The sequence below is a fragment of the Canis lupus genome, chromosome 32, assembly GCF_048164855.1.
Source record: "Canis lupus baileyi chromosome 32, mCanLup2.hap1, whole genome shotgun sequence".
NCBI lineage: Eukaryota > Metazoa > Chordata > Mammalia > Carnivora > Canidae > Canis > Canis lupus.
The window spans coordinates 19,868,025-19,887,895 of NC_132869.1; the positions used below are offsets into that span (position 1 = coordinate 19,868,025).

The window sequence follows — 19,871 nt, forward strand, 5'->3', positions numbered from 1 at the left end:
AAGGGAGAAGAAATGGGTAGGAAGTATCAGAAAGGAAGACAGAACATAAAGACTCCTAACTCTGGGAAACGAACTAGGGGTGGTGGAAGGGGAGGAGGGTGGGGGGTGGGGGTGAATGGGTGACGGGCACTGAGGGGGGCACTTGACGGGATGAGCACTGGGTGTTATTCTATATGTTGGCAAATTGAACACCAATAAAAAATAAATTTATTTTTAAAAAAAGAAAAAGCTCGCTAATGGTCTAATATTAGAATTATTCTGTGGTACTTCAACACATATTTATTGAGCATCTGTATTCTATGCTACATATGCCAGTAAAGCACTAGGGGAAATACAAAAATAAGTAAGACAGCTCTCAGTTGGTAACAGAGACCAAGTTTTCAGAGACACACAGTGGTTGAGAGGTTTCACTCCAGTAATTACTGAGCATTTAATTGCTAGTTGTGAAAGATCTGAGGGTCAACTTTAGATACTTTGTGTGAAATCTAGGTAGGAAACGAAAGCAGATCAAGTAAATAAGGAGGATCACAAAAATCCCTGCCTCTAGATTCATCCTTTTTTTTTTTTTTTCAAGTAATTACTTGAGCTGAATGACAGGTGACTATTTGTTGGGTACTCTTGCCTTGATTGTCCACTTAGACAAAGACTGTATCACTATTATTTATCTTTCTCAAGAGAAAGTTTGGTATTGCAGTAAACATGGTTTTTTACTGGTGTGCCTATCACAAGCCATGTGCCTATGCAAGGTGTTCGGTGTTACAGTAGTGAAAAATCTGAAGGGTCCTTTCCTCTAATGGGGGAAAAAGATTTAAAATCTTCACCTTATGTTCCGATAAAACCAACATGTATTACTTTTAAAATAATGATGGCTCATATCACCAGACTGAGGAAGGCATATTATCAGAGAACATCTGCAGATGTTTTAAGAAGTAATTTGGTAAAGAGATAGAGCTTTGTTCTCAGTAGGATGAGACTGAGAAGAAAATATTAAAGAGATTAAGCAAATGACATTTTTGGACTAGAGTAATAATGATGAAATTCAGTAACCTAAAGAAAGATCACAGTTCTTTGGAATGAGAAATGTGGTTTTCAGATAGACTGTTACTTTCCAGAATTAGCAAAGAAAAGTTATGGAGATTTATTTCAGAAAAGCAACCAGGAACTGATACAGAAACCAATCATCATCATCCTTGAAAGTCAATATAGCATGAGGCTCAGGAGACTACACAAAAGCGAGTCTTCCTGGATTTGAATCCTAGAGCTGCTATAATTATAAGAATAGAGCTGCACTAATTATAAGAATCTTAGGAAAGTTACTTTACCTAAAGCTTTTATTTTCTAATAGAAAATAAGTTTCTGATAATAATAGCTATTTCATAAGACTGTTTTAAGGATTAAATGGGTCAACATATGTAAAGTACTTAAGTAATACCTGGTATATATTAAGTTCACTATTATTATCTAGTGAAAATAATCAACATGAAATTAAACAGTTTTATATTAAACAAAATCCGTATCCCCATATTCTGACATAACAAGAAACAGATTAAAAAAAAGAGGGGAGGTGTCTGGGTGGCTCAGGTCATGATCTCGGGGTCATGGGATCAAGACCCACATTATAAGCTCTGTGCTCAGCAGGGAGGGGAGTCTGCCTGAGATTCTCTTCCTCTGCCCCTGCCCACGCTTGCACACACATGCTCGCTCTCTCTCAAAATAAATAAATAAATCTTGGGGGGTGGGGGGTACAGGGCAGCAGGTGAAAAGGTTATTAGGTGTACAAAATGGTTTATTTAAAAAAACTGACACTGTGAAAACAATTTTTCAGAATGATTCAACTCACTAAACATCTGTAAACAAGAATAAATTTATTTAATTTCTTTTAAAGATTTTATGATATACAAAATGTATATAGTATAATATCTTTAATACACTTTTTCTTTCTCCCCCCCTTTAATATTAAACACTATTTAAACAGCTTATCTCTTCTTGCCTTGTCTGTATCTATGAGATACACTACTGAATACAAGTAAGATTTACACTGCTCCTTCCTAAATAAAAATTAAAATTAGTACCTAGGAAACAAACAAACAAACAAAAAAAATCAAAGCATAAAACTTTAGTAAGATGAAAGCTTTTCTTGTTGAGTATTCAACAATATCTGGGGCAGTTAAATTACATTTTATTGGCATAAAGTTACATTGCAATCTCCCGACATCACATAATGATAATCCAACTCAGTTTCTTAAATAAGTACCACAAACAATACTCATGTTCAGATGTTCCTACACAATTTTAAATATATGAAAGAATTTATGTTTACATTCTGATTTGATATACTGGTCAATAAAATCTTTGGAGAAGTATGTAGCTTCCAGGTTGTCACTAGATATAGATAGGAAAAAAGCACTTTAACTCTTTTTACAAGGTAACTTCTCTTGAATAGCAAGTTAAGTTTCTCCTCTGATATATTTAGGTTATACCAGTCTACCATGGCTTTCTTCTACTTAACAAGGACTTGATAAAACAATGTTTAAAAAAAAAAAAACCAACACACTAATACTTTTGCACAATTTGGGCTCTATTTAACAAAAAAAACTAGCTCCATCCTTAAATATGAAGCCTAATCCTGATTCATAAGTCCCTCTTAGAAAATGGTTTTCAGCTCAGGGCTCTTGTATCCCTATGGATCTAGAATAACAACTCACCTCCTTTCCCATGGCCAACAAGCATCTAGCTGGGAACTAGTGACATCATCACTGAACACACTAAAACACACTGAGGAAGACGTCCGCCATTTAACCAAAAGGCTGAGTGATTTCTTCATTTCACTAGCTGAACGGCAGTAAACCAGCTGCCAATAAAATCTGCACAGACACTTAACTTTGGTTAATGGTATTGCACCACATAAGCGAGGGTATCACCCTCATCAGAACAAAGTCAAAATGAAATCTTCTGCTAAAAAGAGCCCTTTAAAAAGTTATAAATACTAATTTTCCTTTACCTTTAAAGTTTAACAGCTGCCAGCTGTATCCTATAGGGAGTTCCTGACTGACTACTTTAAACAGGCCAAAAGAATATTGACCTTTTAACTGTGCCAGAATTAGCATATTCATTTGCACACACTTTTCTCTATTACCAATTTCCTCCTGAAGGAAAAATGACAAGGTAACATTTTTGTTAGGTGCAGGCTAAATCAATGATTCGGTAATATTATAACATCAGACGAATAGAATTTGTTGATTCTGATTCTTTGGTGGAATTTCCAGGCTGAAGAGTCAAATCTGAAGGCTCATCCTGAGGAAATATAATTTTATCAGGTGTATAGTCATTCCTCTTCAGATCTATATTCATAACCACAAAAAAAAGAGGAAAGGAAAAACAGTCAATATTTCATAGAAATGAAAAATTAAGAACATTTTCTAAATCAATTTTCTTCTAAAGTCTCAAATTTACATACATAAAAATGAAATCATTTATTCATTGAAAAGTAAGTATTATGTTCTGACCATAAGTCAGTAACTCATGTAAGAGTAGAAAGAGCAATAAGCAAGTCAGATAAGGTCCTTGCTCTCATGGAGCTTATATTCTTCTGGATGAAAAAACACAAATAGAAAATTAACAGAATTGTGTAGTAATAAAGTGCTTTGAAGCAAACAGTATGATGAGGGCCAGATAGGAGATGGTATGTAAGCGGATTCTTTTAGACAAGGCTGAGCAGAAGAGGCAAAGGAGGTAATATTTGAGTAGAGACCTGAATGTTGAAAAATGACTCAAAGCTCCAGGAAGTGTGTTCTAGGCAGAGGGAAGATTAACTGAAGACTGTAAAAAGGAAACAGATGTGCTGTTTCCTAAAAATAACAAGAAGACTGCATGCTTGCATGTAGTAACTGATGGAAAGACTATTAGCAAATGGGGTCAAGCAGCAGTTAATGGCCCAGGGTTGTCAAAAATATAGTCAGTGAGCCAAATCTCACCTGCTACCTATTTTTTTTTTAATTTTTATTTATTTATGATAGTTACAGAGAGAGAGAGAGGCAGAGACACAGGCAGAGGGAGAAACAGGCTCCATGCACCGGGAGCCCGACGTGGGATTCGATCCCGGGTCTCCAGGATCACGCCCTGGGCCAAAGGCAGGCGCCAAACTGCTGCGCCACTCAGGGATCCCACCTGCTACCTATTTTTGTAAATAGTTTTATCGGAATGAGCCATGCTCATTTGTTTACAGATTGTCTATGTCTATTTCTGTACTACCATGGTAGAGCCAGGTAGCTGTGATATAGGCCATTTGGCCATATTTTACTACCTTGCCTTTTACTATAAAGTTGCTGACCCCTGATCTATGAGATGCAAGCTAAGGTAAGGTAGTAAGCAGAAGGTATCAAGCAGTGTTAAAGGAAGAACATAACCAAATTTAACTGACTATTCTGTCACTTGAAGTCTTGTTAAGGGCATTTGGCAAGAACACAGGAAATGAATGGTGGCAACGAAGATTAAGAGAAATGGACGAATTCTAGGAAGATTTCAGAATCAGAGTGGACAAAATTTGACAGATTGGCTAAGAAAGGTGAGAGAAGAAAAACAGATCAGCTTTTAGGTTTTGAGCCTGCACAACTGGGTAAAAACTTTAATGAGATAGGGAAGTGCAGAGGTGGTAAATGAGACTCCAGAGTTCTGGAATGGACATACTACTTATAAAGATCCACAGTATCCCAGTAGAGATGCAGGAAACTGAGTATACAAACAAGAGTTCAGGAAGCATGAGATGTCTTTAGTTTAAATTTGATACTATCAGTATTTAGATTACATTTATACCTATGGGACAGGATGAAATAATTTTGGGAATTACAGACAACAGTTGCAGAATTGTAAAACAATGCAGTAATATCAAATTTTACTTAAAACTAACCATAGTCCTGCATATATTCTTATACTTCTTTTTATCTCCATATAAAATAAAACCCAGAATATGAACTGTTCATTTTGAGTGGTAGCCTGTATCCAATGATCTAAATACATATTTGCTACTTAACAAGTTAAGTTTTGATAAATTCTGAATTCAAGATTGTGCCACTATGGCCTTAGGGAATGCAAATTAACCTGTAGCTGTATTGTACACGAAGAACAATAGAGAGAAACCCAATTATAATTCAAGTCCCGAAAATGTTGTTAACTTATGGTATAACCATAGATCATCTGACCTCTAATGATATATTTTGGAAAATGACAGATTTGGACTGGATTGCTTTTAGGGTCTCTTTCAAGCTACAAAATCCTGATTATATTAATATTTTTTAAAAATAGATATACTATACTTAAAATATCATTGGATCCAAATGGTATTGTATAATTTATATACAGTATATAATTACATACAACTTATGTTATATAATAACCAAATAAAAATTATATCTGGGCTTCCTATTAAATTCACCACTGCTATGTTCTAGTTCTGGCTAAAATGGACTAAGCATACTCTATCACAGATCACAAGTAAAAACCCTTCACATAAACATAAAGCCACTATCTGAGAGTCCTGAAAAGTAGGAGCAGAAATAATGAGGAAGGGGATCAAAACTTAAGGAATGACTTAGATTGATGGTAAGTTTCCTGTTTTTTTTTTTTTTTTCACTCTCTTATTTCTAGGTTAGACTTATAGATAGCTTGATCTCAGAAATGTACATGGATAGAAAAAGCTCTAAGATTTTCTAGCCAGAGGATCAGGAAGGAGGACTCTGTGGGATGGAGAGTGTTGAGGGGGAATGCCCTCCTTCTTATTTTTTGCTTTTTGCTCTTCTGGCTATTACCTAAAACAAGCTCCAGTCATGGAGAGGCACTCTTGGGAGTGGTGGCAGCTGAGCAAGAGAAAAACCCTTCTCTGGGACCACAAGAACTAAAAAAATGGGTATCTTTATGATCCAAAAAGTTTTTTTTGTTTTCTTTTTCCTTGCTATTAGCATCAGAAATGGACTCAGTTGAAGGAAATGCATGACAGTACAGGGAGGCCACAATCCTGGCTTTCTAATCAGCATACCCCATCTGTCCCCCACCCTTCCATCCTGCTCAAAAAGAGGCCCATAACAATCACAAATCATGGAACGGAAGAAAATGGAGAGGGATACCTTAAATTTGTGTATGAAATCCCAAGTTCACCCTTGAGTGGTACACATGTGGAAAGACAGCACAGAATAGGCTTCGAGGACTAAACTATGGTGCAGACCTCCACTCAGTCCCCAGACTTGACCATGTTTGACACGTAGTCAAAGAGATCTGAGAAATACTGCAAAGGCTTTGAAAATCAAACTGACATTGGAATCACAGCTACAAAGGTAGACTGGGACTTGTAAATTGAGCTTAACTGAGCTGTCTACTAACACAAACAAAAATTGACACTCTCTAGAGAATTTTTAGTAAAACCCAGAATCTCATAGTATTCAAAATATCCAGGACACATTCTAAAATTACTGGAGTCTCAAAGACTCTCAAAGAAAAAGACAAAACATGCCAACCTCAAGATTACTCAGATGGAATCATCAAAGACTTTACAGTGCTACTGTAACCACGCTCTATGAAGCAGGGCAAACAGACCTGAGATGAATGGAAAAACAAGTTTTAAGCAGAGAATCAGTTTAAAAAGAACCAAAAGGAAGTTACAGGACTGAAAAATATGACTGAAGCAACAAATCCAGTGTATGGGCTTAAAAGCATAATGAAGAAATGAAGAATAAGAAAAGAGTGAACTTGATAGATCAACAGAAATTATCCAGTCTAAACAGATAAAAAAATAATTTTAAGGAAATACCCAGAGACTCAAGTCCCTGGGAAATATCAGAAAGTCTAATATTCTTATTATAATGGGAGCTCCAGAAACAAATGAAAAGAGATTGATGCAGAAGAAATATTTGAAGAACAGCTAAAAACTCCCCAAATTTTATAAAAATCATAAATTTGTAAATTCAAGAATCTAAGTAAACCTGAACCAAGATAAACTCAGAGAAAGCTACAACTAGACATATCAGAATCGAACTGCTAAAAACCCAAGTTTTGAAAGGAGCAAGATTATAATGACAAATCACATATAGGGGAAGAACAATTCAAATGACAGTGAAATTTTCATCAAAAGAAACAGAGGCCAAAGACAACAGAACAATTTCTTTTTTTCTTAAAGATTTTATTTATTTATTCATGAGAGAGAGAAAGAGAGAGGCAGAGACACAGGCAGAGGGAGAAGCAGGCTCCCTGCTGGGAACCTGATGTGGGATTCAATCCTGGGATCACATCCTGGACCAAAGGCAGATGCTCAACCACTGAGCCACCCAGGCAGCACAACATTTTCTAAGCCCTGAAAGAAAGTAGTATCAACCTAAAATTCTAGATCCAGGGATCCCTGGGTGGCGCAGCGGTTTGGCGCCTGCCTTTGGCCCGGGGCGCAATCCTGGAGACCCGGGATCGAATCCCACGTCGGGCTCCCGGTGCATGGAGCCTGCTTCTCCCTCTGCCTGTGTCTCTGCCTCTCTCTCTCTCTCTCTCTCTGTGTGACTATCATTAAAAAAAAAAAAAAAAAAAAAAAAAAAATTCTAGATCCAGTAAAAATATCCTTCAAGCATGAAAACAAAACACACACATGCTTGATAAGAAAAACTAAGAGCAACCACTAAAAAACTAAACAGATACAAAATAGAATACTAAAACAGGGAAGCCTGGGTGGCTCAGCGATCCAGCCCAGGGCATGATCCTGGAGTCCCGGGATCAAGTCCCACATTGGGCTCCCAGCATGGAGCCTGCTTCTCCCTCTGCCTGTGTCTCTGCCTCTCTCTCTCTCTCTCTCTGTGTGTCTCTCATGAATAAATAAATAAAATCTTTAAAAAAAAGAATACTAAAACAGATAGCAGCAATGTCCACAACAGCCAAACTGTGGAAGAAGCCTTGGTGTCCGTCGAAAGATGAATGGATAAAGAAGATGTGGTATACATATACAATGGAATATTACTCAGCCATTAGAAATGACGAATATCCACCATTTGCTTCAATGTGGATGGAACTGTAGGGTATTCTGCTGAGTGAATAAGTCAATTGGAGGACAATCATATTATGGTTTCACTTATACAGGAAATATAAAAAATAGTGAAAGGGATTATAGGGAAAGGAGAGAAAGTGAGTGGGAAAAATTAGAGAGGGTGACAAAACATGAGACTCCTAACTCTGGGAAATGAACAAGGGGTAGTGGAAGGGGAGGTGGGCGGGGGATGGGGTGACTGGGTGACATGCACTGAGGGGGGCACTTGATGGGATGAGCACTGGGTGTTATACTATATGTTGGCAAATTGAATTTCAATAAAAAAAATAATAATAATAAATGCAAAAAAACAGAAGGGGGGCTGGAAACCAAAAATAAACAAAATAAAAAAACAAAAAAATAAGAGTTATTAATCAGAAAACAATAAAACAAGATCTATATCTAACCACATCAATAATTACATTAACTGGGGATGCCTGGGTGGCTCAGTGGTTGAGTGTCTGCCATCGGCTCAAGGTGTGATCCCAGAGTCCCAGGATTGAGTCCTGCATCGGGCTCCCTGCATGGACCCTGCTTCTCCTTCTGTCTATGTCTCTGCCTCTCTCTCTGTGTGTCTCTCATTAATAAGTAAATAAAAATAAAATCTTAAAAAAAAATTACATTAAATGTAAAATGTCTGAAACACCAGTTAAAAATGGAAATAGTTAAGTTAAAAAAATAAAATTAATTAAACCTAAAACCCAACTATAGGCTGTATAGAAGAAACCCATTTTTAAATTTTTTTATAATAAATTTATTTTTTATTGGTGTTCAATTTACCAACATACAGAATAACACCCAGTGCTCATCCCGTCAAGTGCCCCCCTCAGTGCCCGTCACCCATTCACCCCCACCCCCTGCCCTCCTCCCCTTCCACCACCCCTAGTTCGTTTCCCAGAGTTAGGAGTCTTTATGTTCTGTCTCCCTTTCTGATATTTCCCACACATTTCTTCTCCCTTCCCTTATATTCCCTTTCACTATTATTTATATTCCCCAAATGAATGAGAACATATAATGTTTGTCCTTCTCCAATTGACTTATTTACTTCACTCAGCAGAAACCCATTTTTTTAAAGGAGCCCACGTAAATATAACTAACACGTGTAGGCAAAAAAATTGGAAAAGATATCTGATAAAACCATTTATCAAAAATTAGCTGGAGTAGCTATGTTAGTATTAGACAAAACAGATTTCTCAGAACAAGGAGAATTACCATGGTGTTACATAAAAGGAAAAGAATAAATTCACCAAGAATATATAATAACTGTAAATGTGTATGTACCTAATAACAAAATTTCAAAATACATGAAGAAAAAACTGATAGAACTGAAGGTAACAAAGACAAATCCACAACTGCACTTTCAAGACCTCCTTTCTAAGCAATCAACAAGAGCAAGGAGACAAAACCATCAAGAATAAAAAGGTAGTGAACAACACTACCAAAAACTAAAAACCTTCCTTAATTATCATTTACAGAATATTCCATCCAACATTATAATATTCTCTTCAAGTGCATATGCAACATTCACAAACTGCATCCTTTTAAGTTAAGAAAAAATCTTTTAAAATTGAAATCATACAAAGTATGCTCTCTTATAATGGAATGAAAAAAATCAACAACAGATAGATATCTGGAAAATTTACACATAATTGAGTGTTAAGAAAGATGCTGCAAATAATTCCTAGGTCAAAGAGGAAATCTCAAAAGAGAAGAAATATTTTAAAGAAAATAAAACCAAAAGTAAACATATCAAAATTTATGGGATGCAGTCAATGTAATGCTTAAAGAGAAATTTATAGCAGTAAATGTTTTGTTAGAGAAAAAGGTCTCAAATCAATAACCTAAGCTTTTTCCTTAACAAACGAAAAAACAAACTAGATGTGAACCAGCAGAAAGACAGAAAAAATAGAGTAAAACAACGAAAAGCTTGTTCTTTGAAAGTATCGATAAAATTGACACACCGTAGGGGCACTTATGTAGCTCAGTGGTTGAGCTTCTACTTTTGGCTCAGGTCATGATTCTGGGGTCCTAGGATTGAGTCCCACACCAGGCTTCCCCACAGGGAGCCTGCTTCTCCCTCTGCCTATGTCTCTGCCTCTCTCTGTCTCTCTCATGAATAAATAAATAAAATCTTAAAAACAAAAAAATTTACATATTGTAGCCAGAATGACCAAGAAACAAAAAAGACAAATTACTATAATAAGAGAGAAGATTCATCAGAACCCAAACATTAAAAAAGATTAGTATATAAATAATTCTATGTTCATACATTTGACAATATAAATAAAACAAACCAATTCCTTTCAAAGACACAAACTACTAAAAACTTACTCAAAAAAATGGATAACCAATAGTCCTCTATTTAAAAAAATTAAACTTATTTAAAACCATTTCACAAAGAACTTTAGACTGAGATGTTTCATCAGACAATTCTATCAAACATTTAAAACAGGGAGAGCATTAAAAAAATAAAATAAATAAAATAAAATAAAATAAAATAAAATAAAATAAAATAAAATAAAATAAAATAAAATAAAACAGGGAGAGCATTAATTCTATATAATCTATTCCCCAAAACAGAAGAGGTATGAACACTTCTAACTTCTTTTTAAGGTCTTTATTATCCTGATACCAAAAGAAGGGAAAATGGTACAAGGAAAAACAAATGTAGACAAATGTTATTCATGAACACAGACATAAAAAGCCTCAACAAAATATGAGCAATCTGAGTTCAACTATATTAAAAAAGATAATATTATGACAAAGTAGTTTGTCCTGAATGTATGACTGGTTCAACATTTCAAAAATCGATGTAATACAATGTACTATTAACCTATTAAAGAAGAAATAACAAATAACCATATAAATAGATGCTGAAAAAAATTGACAAAATTAAACACCCATTCAGGGTAAGAATTTTCAGGAAACAAGTAGAAGAAAATTTTCTCAACTTAATAAAATGCATCTACAAAACCCTTACAAGCGGGATCCCTGGGTGGCACAGCGGTTTGGCGCCTGCCTTTGGCCCAGGGCGCGATCCTGGAGATCCGGGATCGAATCCCACGTCAGGCTCCCGGTGCATGGAGCCTGCTTCTCCCTCTGCCTGTGTCTCTGCCTCTCTCTCTCTCACTGTGTGCCTATCATGAATAAATAAAAATTAAAAAAAAAAATTAAAAAAAAAAAAAACCCTTACAAGCTGACATCATGTTAATGGTAGAGGACTGACACTTTCCCTTTAAGATTAGGAACAAAGCAGATTTTACTTTCGCTACTCCTATTCAATCTTGTATTGGAATTCCTTGCAAGTGCAAAAAGTCAAGAAAAAGAAATAAAAAGTAAATAGGTTGGAAAGGAAGTAATATAACTGTCTCTACTATCTACACAGAAAATTTCAGGGAGTTTATAAAACAAAACAAAACAAAACAAAACTCTTAGAATTGAGTCTAAAAGGTTATAGAACACACAAAAAAACCCAAAAAAACAAACACAAACATTAATGGTATTCTGTACACTAACAATGAATGATTAAAAAGTTAAAAACCATTATTCACATGCTTACTATGTGCTTGGCACTGTTCTAAGTACTTCATAAATACCAACTCATTTAATCTTCAAACAAACAAACAAAACTATACCTCTATAATACAGGTATTTTCTGGAGTATGCAGTCTGGCTCCCAACTCTAAGCTCTTAACTATTACATTACTGGTCATAATCACAGAACTTCAAAAAACCCAGCTCAAGTGTGAATCCCAGGAACTTGTAATCTTTAAAAAGTTCCACAGGAGATGCTGATGCATACCAAAGGGTGAGAACCACTGGTCTTTGCTATAACTTAAGATTCATCATAATTTTATTTCTTTAAATATAAAAATGAAATTACAATTCTGAAAGAATTTATCTGTGGTTCCTGTTCCCTACTTCATGGAATACTCTTTCCCCAACTCTTCCAGGCTAACTTGAAAGTCTATTTAACCCTCAATTTCAGGCAATCTGTTAGTTCCCCAGGTAGCATTTGCTTTACCTTTTGTATTTCTTCTACTTGGCATTTATGACAGTCCTATAACTCCCTATTAATCCTGTTGTATTCAAATTTGACTAAATTCCATTGAGGGCAGAGATCACATCTGTCTGGTTCCCTAATGTATTGTCAACACCTAGCACAATTCTTGGCATCCAAAAGACACATAATAAATACCTATTAAATCAACAATTTTGTATTTTTATAAGCAATTAAAGAAAGCATAGATCCACTTATTAAATTATATATATTTGTATCCTTGGCCTAATAAAGTATTGTAGTGACCAAATTTGCTAACATTTTATACATTATACTATTTAAGAAAATGTTTACCTGGAAGTTTAAGCTTTCTACAACAAGAATTACAGTGATGTTTTGCTCTGAAGTTTTTTATTGCATCTTCACCTAGATTTGCTGGGCCAAAAACCATATCACAGGATCTGGAATTGGTAGTTAAAAAAAAAAAAGGCAATTTATGCAAATAGAAATGTAGAATTTGAAATTATAAAAATATTTTAACGAAATTATTAAAACTTATTACCTCTTTTCTTCTGCTTTTATCACAGATGGGTCAGTCAAATTTTCACCCACACCTTTATATGTATATATAAAAAAAGACAATTTGTATGATTGATGTAGACACTGACACTTGAGTAATAAAAAGTCATGAGAGATTTTGTAGTGTTATTAATTATATAGCATTATTCAAGAGGGTATTTTTTTCTCTTGATATTTTATAATTTGACTATGAAATTGCCAAAGTTGGTAGATAGGCAGATGAGCTCCCAATGGCACTGCTTCTGATACAACAGGGACAAAGTTGCAAATAAACATCTCCGTATGTAAAAGATCTACATGATCTCCCTGTTTTTCTTTAAGATTTATGTATTTATTTGAGACCAAGACAGAAAGAGCAAGCGAGTGCAAGCAGGGGGAAGAGCAAGGAAGAGGGTGACAGAATCCTTAAGCAGGCTCGAGGCTAAGCACAGAGCCAGATGCCAGGTTTGATCTCATGACCCAAGATGACCTGAGCTGAAATCAAGAGTCGTAAGCTTAACCAACTGAGCCACCCAGTTTCCCTTTCCCTTTTTCAACGTAGCAAAGAACAATTAGATACATGAAAGCATAATTTATAGGTCATTTTAAAAGTGTTTTGGATTTTTAAAACTGCTACACTAACATATGAATATATCCTCTTGTAGTCTGCTTGACTCTCTCTCTCTAAAATAAATCAATCAATCATTTCTTTAAAACAAGATTATTCGACACTGGAGAGTCTGTGGAGAAATGGGCATTCACATACAGTGCTAAGTATGAATTCCTATAACCTTGTGGAAAAGGAACCCAGCAGTAGCTATTAAAATTGTACCCATCTCTAACTTAAGCCAATTCAGGAATATGGACATAAAAGTAGCAATACATGAGTATGTTTGTTGCAGCATTGTTTATAGTAGCAAAAAGGAAAAAAAAAAAAGACTAAATTATGTCACTCCTCCATATTATATTATGCAAATATTAAAAGGAGTAACTTAGATTTATCAGTAACGACCCAAAAGATGCCCATGACATAGCTGGAAAAAGAACAAGTGAAATACACACACATACACACACACGGCATCATCCCAGTAGAGGAAAATCACAACATAAAACAAAATAATCAAAAATAAGGGAAAAGGGGGCACCTGAGTTGCTCAGTGGGTTAAGTGTCTTGACTCTTGATTTTGGCTCAGGTCATGATCCTAGGGCTGTGAGATGGAGCCCCAACTTGGGCTCCACACTGGGCATGGAGCCTGCTAAAGATCTCTCTCCTGCTCTACTCCACTTTAAAAAAAAAAAAAAAAAAAATTTAAAAGGTAAAAAAAGCCTCTACTTGTGTATTTGTCTTCATAAAAGTAGAGAAATAGTAAAGATGGGAAAACCGTTCTTTATATATTTCTATATTGTTTAACTTGTTTGCAGTAATTGTGTCAAATATTCCTATGAAAAATGGCTTCAGGAACATATTAATGATGTAAAGAACGGCACTACTTTCCTTAGTGAAAATAACTCCCATCTTTTATTTTTATTTATTTGTTTTAAGTAAGCTCTACTCTCACATGGGACTTGACTGAGATCAAGAGTCATAAGCCCTGGGGGGCCTGGGTGGCTCAGTCGGTCTGCCTTGGTCATGATCTTGGGGTCTTGGATCCAAGTCTCTGGTCAGGCTCCCTGCTCAGTGGGGAGCCTGCTTCTCGTGCTCCCTCTGCTCCTCCTCACCCATGTGCTCTCTCATTCACTCTTTCTCAAATAAATAAATAAAATCTTAAAAAATAAAAAATGTCACAAGCCATACCAAAGGAGTCCGCCAGGCACACCAACTCCCATCTTTTAAATTAATAGTTCAGACAAAATCTGTTTGGCTTTATCTCCTATGCATGTTTGAAGATAAAGGATGCTTATTTAGGAATAAACTTTAAGGGGAGCCCTGGGTGGCTCAGTAGTTTAGCGCCTGCCTTTGGTCCAGGGCACGATCCTGGAGACCCAGGATCGAGTCCCACGTCGGGCTCCCTGCATGGAGCCTGCTTCTCCCTCTGCCTGTGTCTCTGCCTCTCTCTCTCTCTCTATGTCCATCATGAATAAATAAAATCTTAAAAAAAAAAAAAAAAAAAGAATAAACTTTAAGATCCCTTTTACTTAATTGGATTGACTTGTCTAACATTTTACATCGGTGTCACTATATATACTAAATCATTTATGTAAAATGATGAACTACTGAAAAAAGGATAGTTATTTTTACAGAGATTTTCTTTCTTGAGCTTGAATCAATGCCATTTACTTTTCAGCACAATCCTTTATATTTGTGACTATGTATATAACAAAAAAATTTATCAAGTGATAAACATTCTAAAAAATTTTCTTTATGTGATTTTGAAATCTGGTCTGTGTTAACATTTGAAATTAAGGCTGCTCTTCAGGAAAAAAAAAATTATAGAAGCTATAATGTGAAAGTACCTCAGGCAGAGTTGGCAACTTGCTCAGTTTTATTTTCCTTTGACCCTATTGTGAAGCTTCAGACATTACTCTGAGCAAATTTGCCCTCTCCACACCACAACTTCCTTTTTCTATGTATGAGAGTTTGTCTACAAAAATGGTTATGATCAGTTTTTCCTTCCCTGCATATACATGCTATTCTACTCAAGAAGTGCTGGAATCCATTCCCACCTCTTGAATCTGGGCTGTCCTTATTATCTGTCTTTACCAGTAAAATATGGAGGAAGAGATCTGAGCTAGTTCTGGACTTAGTCCTCAGAGTTTCTGCTTTCTCTCTGTAGGAAACTAGCTGCTATGTAAAGTCTAACTACCCAAAACTACCATGCTAGGAGAAAGTCCCGTTAATCAGCCATCGGAGAGATCGCATGGCAGAGAACTGAGGGATTCAGATGTCAGAGAACAGAAACCTCAGACATCTGACTCCAGTAAGCTGTCCATACTTACTCTCCAGCCATTCAAGCCCTCAGAGGAGATAGCAGAAATAAGCCATCCCCACTATGCCCATTTCAAATTCCTGAAACCAAAGAACTGTAAGCAAATAAAATGGTTGTTTTAATCCATTAAATATTTAAGTAGTTTAGTTCACAATAGTAGATAATATAAACACCAGGAATAACAGAATACCTGTTACTGTTACAAAGAAACAGTCTTTATAATTCTAAAAGACTGAGGCTACATACACATCTAAAAGTAGAATAGTGGGGGGGATCCCTGGGTGGCTCAGCAGTTTAGCACCTGCTTTTGGCCCAGGGTGTAATCCTGGGGTCCCAGAATCGAATCCCCCATCGGGCTCCCTGCATGGGGCCTGCTTCTCCCTCTGCCTGTGTCTCTGCCTCTCTCTCTGTGTGTCTCTCATGAATAAGTGAATAAAATCTTTAAAAAATAAAAAAAATAGTGGATTGCATGTATTTTTGTTTATCAAAATATGTATTATCCAAACAATAATTAAGATAACAAGATCCCACCATTCAGGGAGGGCCCTGATGGCTATATGCTAATGGTTATTGACTTGCTTTTTTAACAGCTTCTACTGACCCACAGTTGTTTTTTTGTTATTGTTTTGCTTTAAGATTTTTATTTATTTATTTGTGAGAGGCACAGAGACAGAGGCAAAAATATAGGCAGAGGGAGAAGCAAGCTCCCTGTGGGGAGCCCGATGCGATCCCAGGACCCCAGGATCATGACCCGAGCCAAAGACAGACACTCAACCACTGAGCCACCCAGGTGTCCCCTGACCCATGGTTTTACCTATGTGTAAATTAATGGATTTCGGTATATCGCTTATAACATATGAATAGGTGAGAATCTACTGTACAATTCCACCGTAGCAAAACTTTAATAAACTTACCTTGTAAATCAAGTACCAGTAACTCCCCTCTTGTATATTCATAAGTCCAGTGGCTAAAGGCTAGCATGATCTCTTCCAGTGTATTAGTTGGAATAATCTCATCACCATTATTATTGTTGTATTTTCTAAATTCTCCAGTCATACATTCTTCCACAGCAAACCACTGTCCTGCTGAATGGCAATACAGCAGGAAAACTTCAAGGAACCTTATGAAAAACAGTTACAGACATTACTAGCAGTTTTGTTGGTAAATAATTAAATATTCAGCATTAATAATAAAAGTCAAAAGAGGATGCTATCCATATAAAACCAAAGGATCTCAAGAAAAATTTCAAGATTTACCTTGGAGAATATGGTATGGATTTGGGTTTCATTTGGTTGAAAGCAAATGTGAGCTTCTGTGCTGCTCTCTGTTGTTGAATTTCCTATAGAACAACAAAAATACACATACACAAAAAAAAACCCTGTTGAAAACTGAAACTAAAATCTTATTTGGTTTAACATACTTTAGAAGTGAAAACATGAACCTTAAATAATGCTCCACTGTTATGCATTCACTAGCACTTACTCTGAGACACAGATGCAGAACTGTATCTTCTTTATAAATACTTGACCATGTGTTAACCACCTCAGGAAGAAAAGATTTGATAATATAAAGATGGCCTGATTTGAGGATATCATGTTCTGACCAGGTACACTGTACTTTGACAGCTCTCCGTAAACCGCCTCCCATCTCCTCTTTACTTAAAAACTCTATTTTTGCACAGAGGCCAAGCTGTGACCAAGAAGACATGCTGTTATTCAGTATACTGGGTGAACTCTCTTCCAAACGATACACTGTGACAGGCTCACCTGCAAGATGAATGAACACATTCTGAGGTCAAATTATGACTCTTTAAAATGACAAAGAGAATAAAAATTGGCAAGAATATTTTGTTAAATAAGAAATAGGAAATGAATTGGACAAAGTTGTAATTTTATAAAGGAAGTTTAAGGGCAACAAATGTTCAGGAATCTAGAATCTACTAATATCTCTAAATTCATGTACATTTAGTAATGATAAGCATTTTTGAAATTATGAACATCTTCAAGAAAAACTTTAAGAAAACAACCATTCTACAAATCCTGTAATGTCAATTTATCTATGCTTTCTTTACTAGACAATGGTTTCAGACCCTTTTTCAATGAGAAATACACTATTACTTCTGGATATGCTAGAAATAGAGATATCTAATACTTCTGATTATTCTTTCTTCTATTTAAACCATACCTGACTCTTGCTAATTAAAATTTACATAAAATGGACACTTCTTAATGAGACCCTTCTTTCTGTCACCATGTTCTATACAATAGCTAAAATCACCCATGTCCTATATAAAAGCTAAAATCAATAAAAAGTTATAAAAATAAAAATTATTAATTTATTATTAACAAAAAATTTATTTCCCCCTTCATTTACTTTTTGGATTTACCTCTTGGAGGCACAGGTGTAAATGGAATGCTCTGGGATAATCTCATCAAATTATTTCTTTCCACAGCTGCACAAAAATGAGAGAAAAATAATGAAATCCCTAAAAGCTCAAAATATTTTTTTTTCAAAATATTGTTAATGTTTTGTTGTTAACAGTACTTACCTGAGTAATAGTAATTTGTATCCATAACTGGTTTAAACGGAGAAGCAAGACCTAAAATGCAAATAAACAAATGAAACCCTTTTAAAAATACTAATGTAGCATAAATTTCATCCTAAGTTCCTTCTTGTAAGCTCTCTTCACCAATACAGAAAAATACAATAAAATATATTCATCACATGCTTGCTGTATATTACTCTTTTTCATTATGCCAGATCAGTCCTAACTGTGCACTCAGATACCTGAAAGGGAAAAAGTACATGATGTTTGACACTCTCCTGTCATAAACTGTATTCTTCCCATACTCCTTACTCAAAAAGAAAAATATCTTTTAGTTTTCAACCTTCAGGAGGTGGGGCCTGTAGCCAAGTAACCATTTTAGTGAGCTTACCATAGGAAGATGAACTCTGGAATGTAAAACATACTCCAAAGAGCCCCTGCTCCATATCTAAATGTATTGAGGACTTTACTTTTTAATTGTAGTAAGAAGAAGCTATGTGTTAAGTTTATAGAATATAAATGAAAAAGAACATATTGCCTTGCAGAGAAGGCAATCAGTCAACAGTTTTAATGTGTAGTAAGTAAAAAACATACACATTATATATACATATATGTATATAATAAGACTACATATATATATATATTTATGATGTATACATCATAGGACTATACAGGAGGGATACCAAATGCCCCCTGCTTGAAGAAACATTGAAGGATGTCTCAGAAAAGAAAGAAAAGATAGTAGTTTTGTTTATTATTTTATTTTTTTATTTTTCATTTATGATAGTCACACAGAGAGAGAGAGAGAGAGAGAGAGAGAGAGGCAGAGAGACAGAGACACAGGCAGAGAGAGAAACAGGCTCCATGCACCGGGAGCCCGGTGTGGGATTCGATCCGGGTCTCCAGGATCGCGCCCTGGGCCAAAGGCAGGCGCTAAACCGCTGCGCCACCCAGGGATCCCAAGATAGTAGTTTTGAAGGTAGTTATGTGTGCCACCCAGGGATCCCAAGGTAGTAGTTTTGAAGGTAGTTATGTGGTCAGGGCAACATTTGCAAAGGCATGGGATTATTAAAGTGCATGCTGTACCTGAGAAACTGCAAGTGGTTCAGCATGAATAGAATAGCAGTTTTCAATACTAATTTAAATAAATATATTGTATATGATATAATATATAAACGTATAATAAATATAAATCAGCATTCCTCGATACATTATATAATATTTTGTTATATTATATATAAATGTATTGTTATTAATATATTAGTATATAAGATATAAACATATAATAAATACAAATCAGCATCACCTGAGAGGATTTTTCAATGTGTACCTACCCAGACCTCACTCCAAAATATTCTAATTCTGTAGATATGTCAGCATAAAGTGATTCTCCACAAATACTTGAAATATATAACCAAGACTGCAAACTAATGAACAAGAGTACAGGCATGCCTATAGGAGGTAAAGCTACAACAAATTGTAAGGAACCAAATATGCCATGCTAAGAAACGATACTGGATTTTAGCCAATGACAGTGGGGAAAATGAAAAGCAGAAGATGGTAAGTGTAGTGGCAGAAGAGAAGACAGACTGAAAGGGAGCCTAAGTGGCATAACTCTAAAAACCCAGATGGCAGTAAAATACTAAATGTGAACATATATATATACCTTACCACCTAGGAGTACAAGACCAATAAAAAATAAATACAAATATTTACCAAACAACAGGAACAAGAATACTCATCAACAGTACTATTCATAGTTATCATACAGTGGAACTATGAAATGCC

General features: G+C 35.6%; 1 protein-coding gene across 3 annotated transcripts in view; it reads right to left on the reverse strand.

Annotated features, from left to right (window-relative positions):
- Window positions 1-1,848: 1,848 nt before the first annotated feature.
- The window catches only part of TRPM7 (transient receptor potential cation channel subfamily M member 7), a 114,386-nt gene continuing 96,363 nt past the window's right edge, over window positions 1,849-19,871 (reverse strand). For 2 of the 3 annotated variants that reach the window (XM_072808482.1, XM_072808481.1), the window contains exons 32-39: window positions 18,087-18,137; window positions 17,925-17,990; window positions 17,021-17,304; window positions 16,795-16,877; window positions 16,453-16,658; window positions 12,616-12,667; window positions 12,408-12,514; window positions 1,849-3,341 (exon numbers count right to left, since the gene is read on the reverse strand). In XM_072808482.1, the coding sequence (XP_072664583.1) occupies window positions 3,211-3,341; window positions 12,408-12,514; window positions 12,616-12,667; window positions 16,453-16,658; window positions 16,795-16,877; window positions 17,021-17,304; window positions 17,925-17,990; window positions 18,087-18,137 (980 nt within the window). In that variant the 3' untranslated portion in view covers window positions 1,849-3,210. Of the gene's footprint in view, window positions 3,342-12,407; window positions 12,515-12,615; window positions 12,668-14,557; window positions 14,701-16,452; window positions 16,659-16,794; window positions 16,878-17,020; window positions 17,305-17,924; window positions 17,991-18,086; window positions 18,138-19,871 lie in introns of those variants that run through there. The other variant, XM_072808483.1, reaches the window with a different exon arrangement.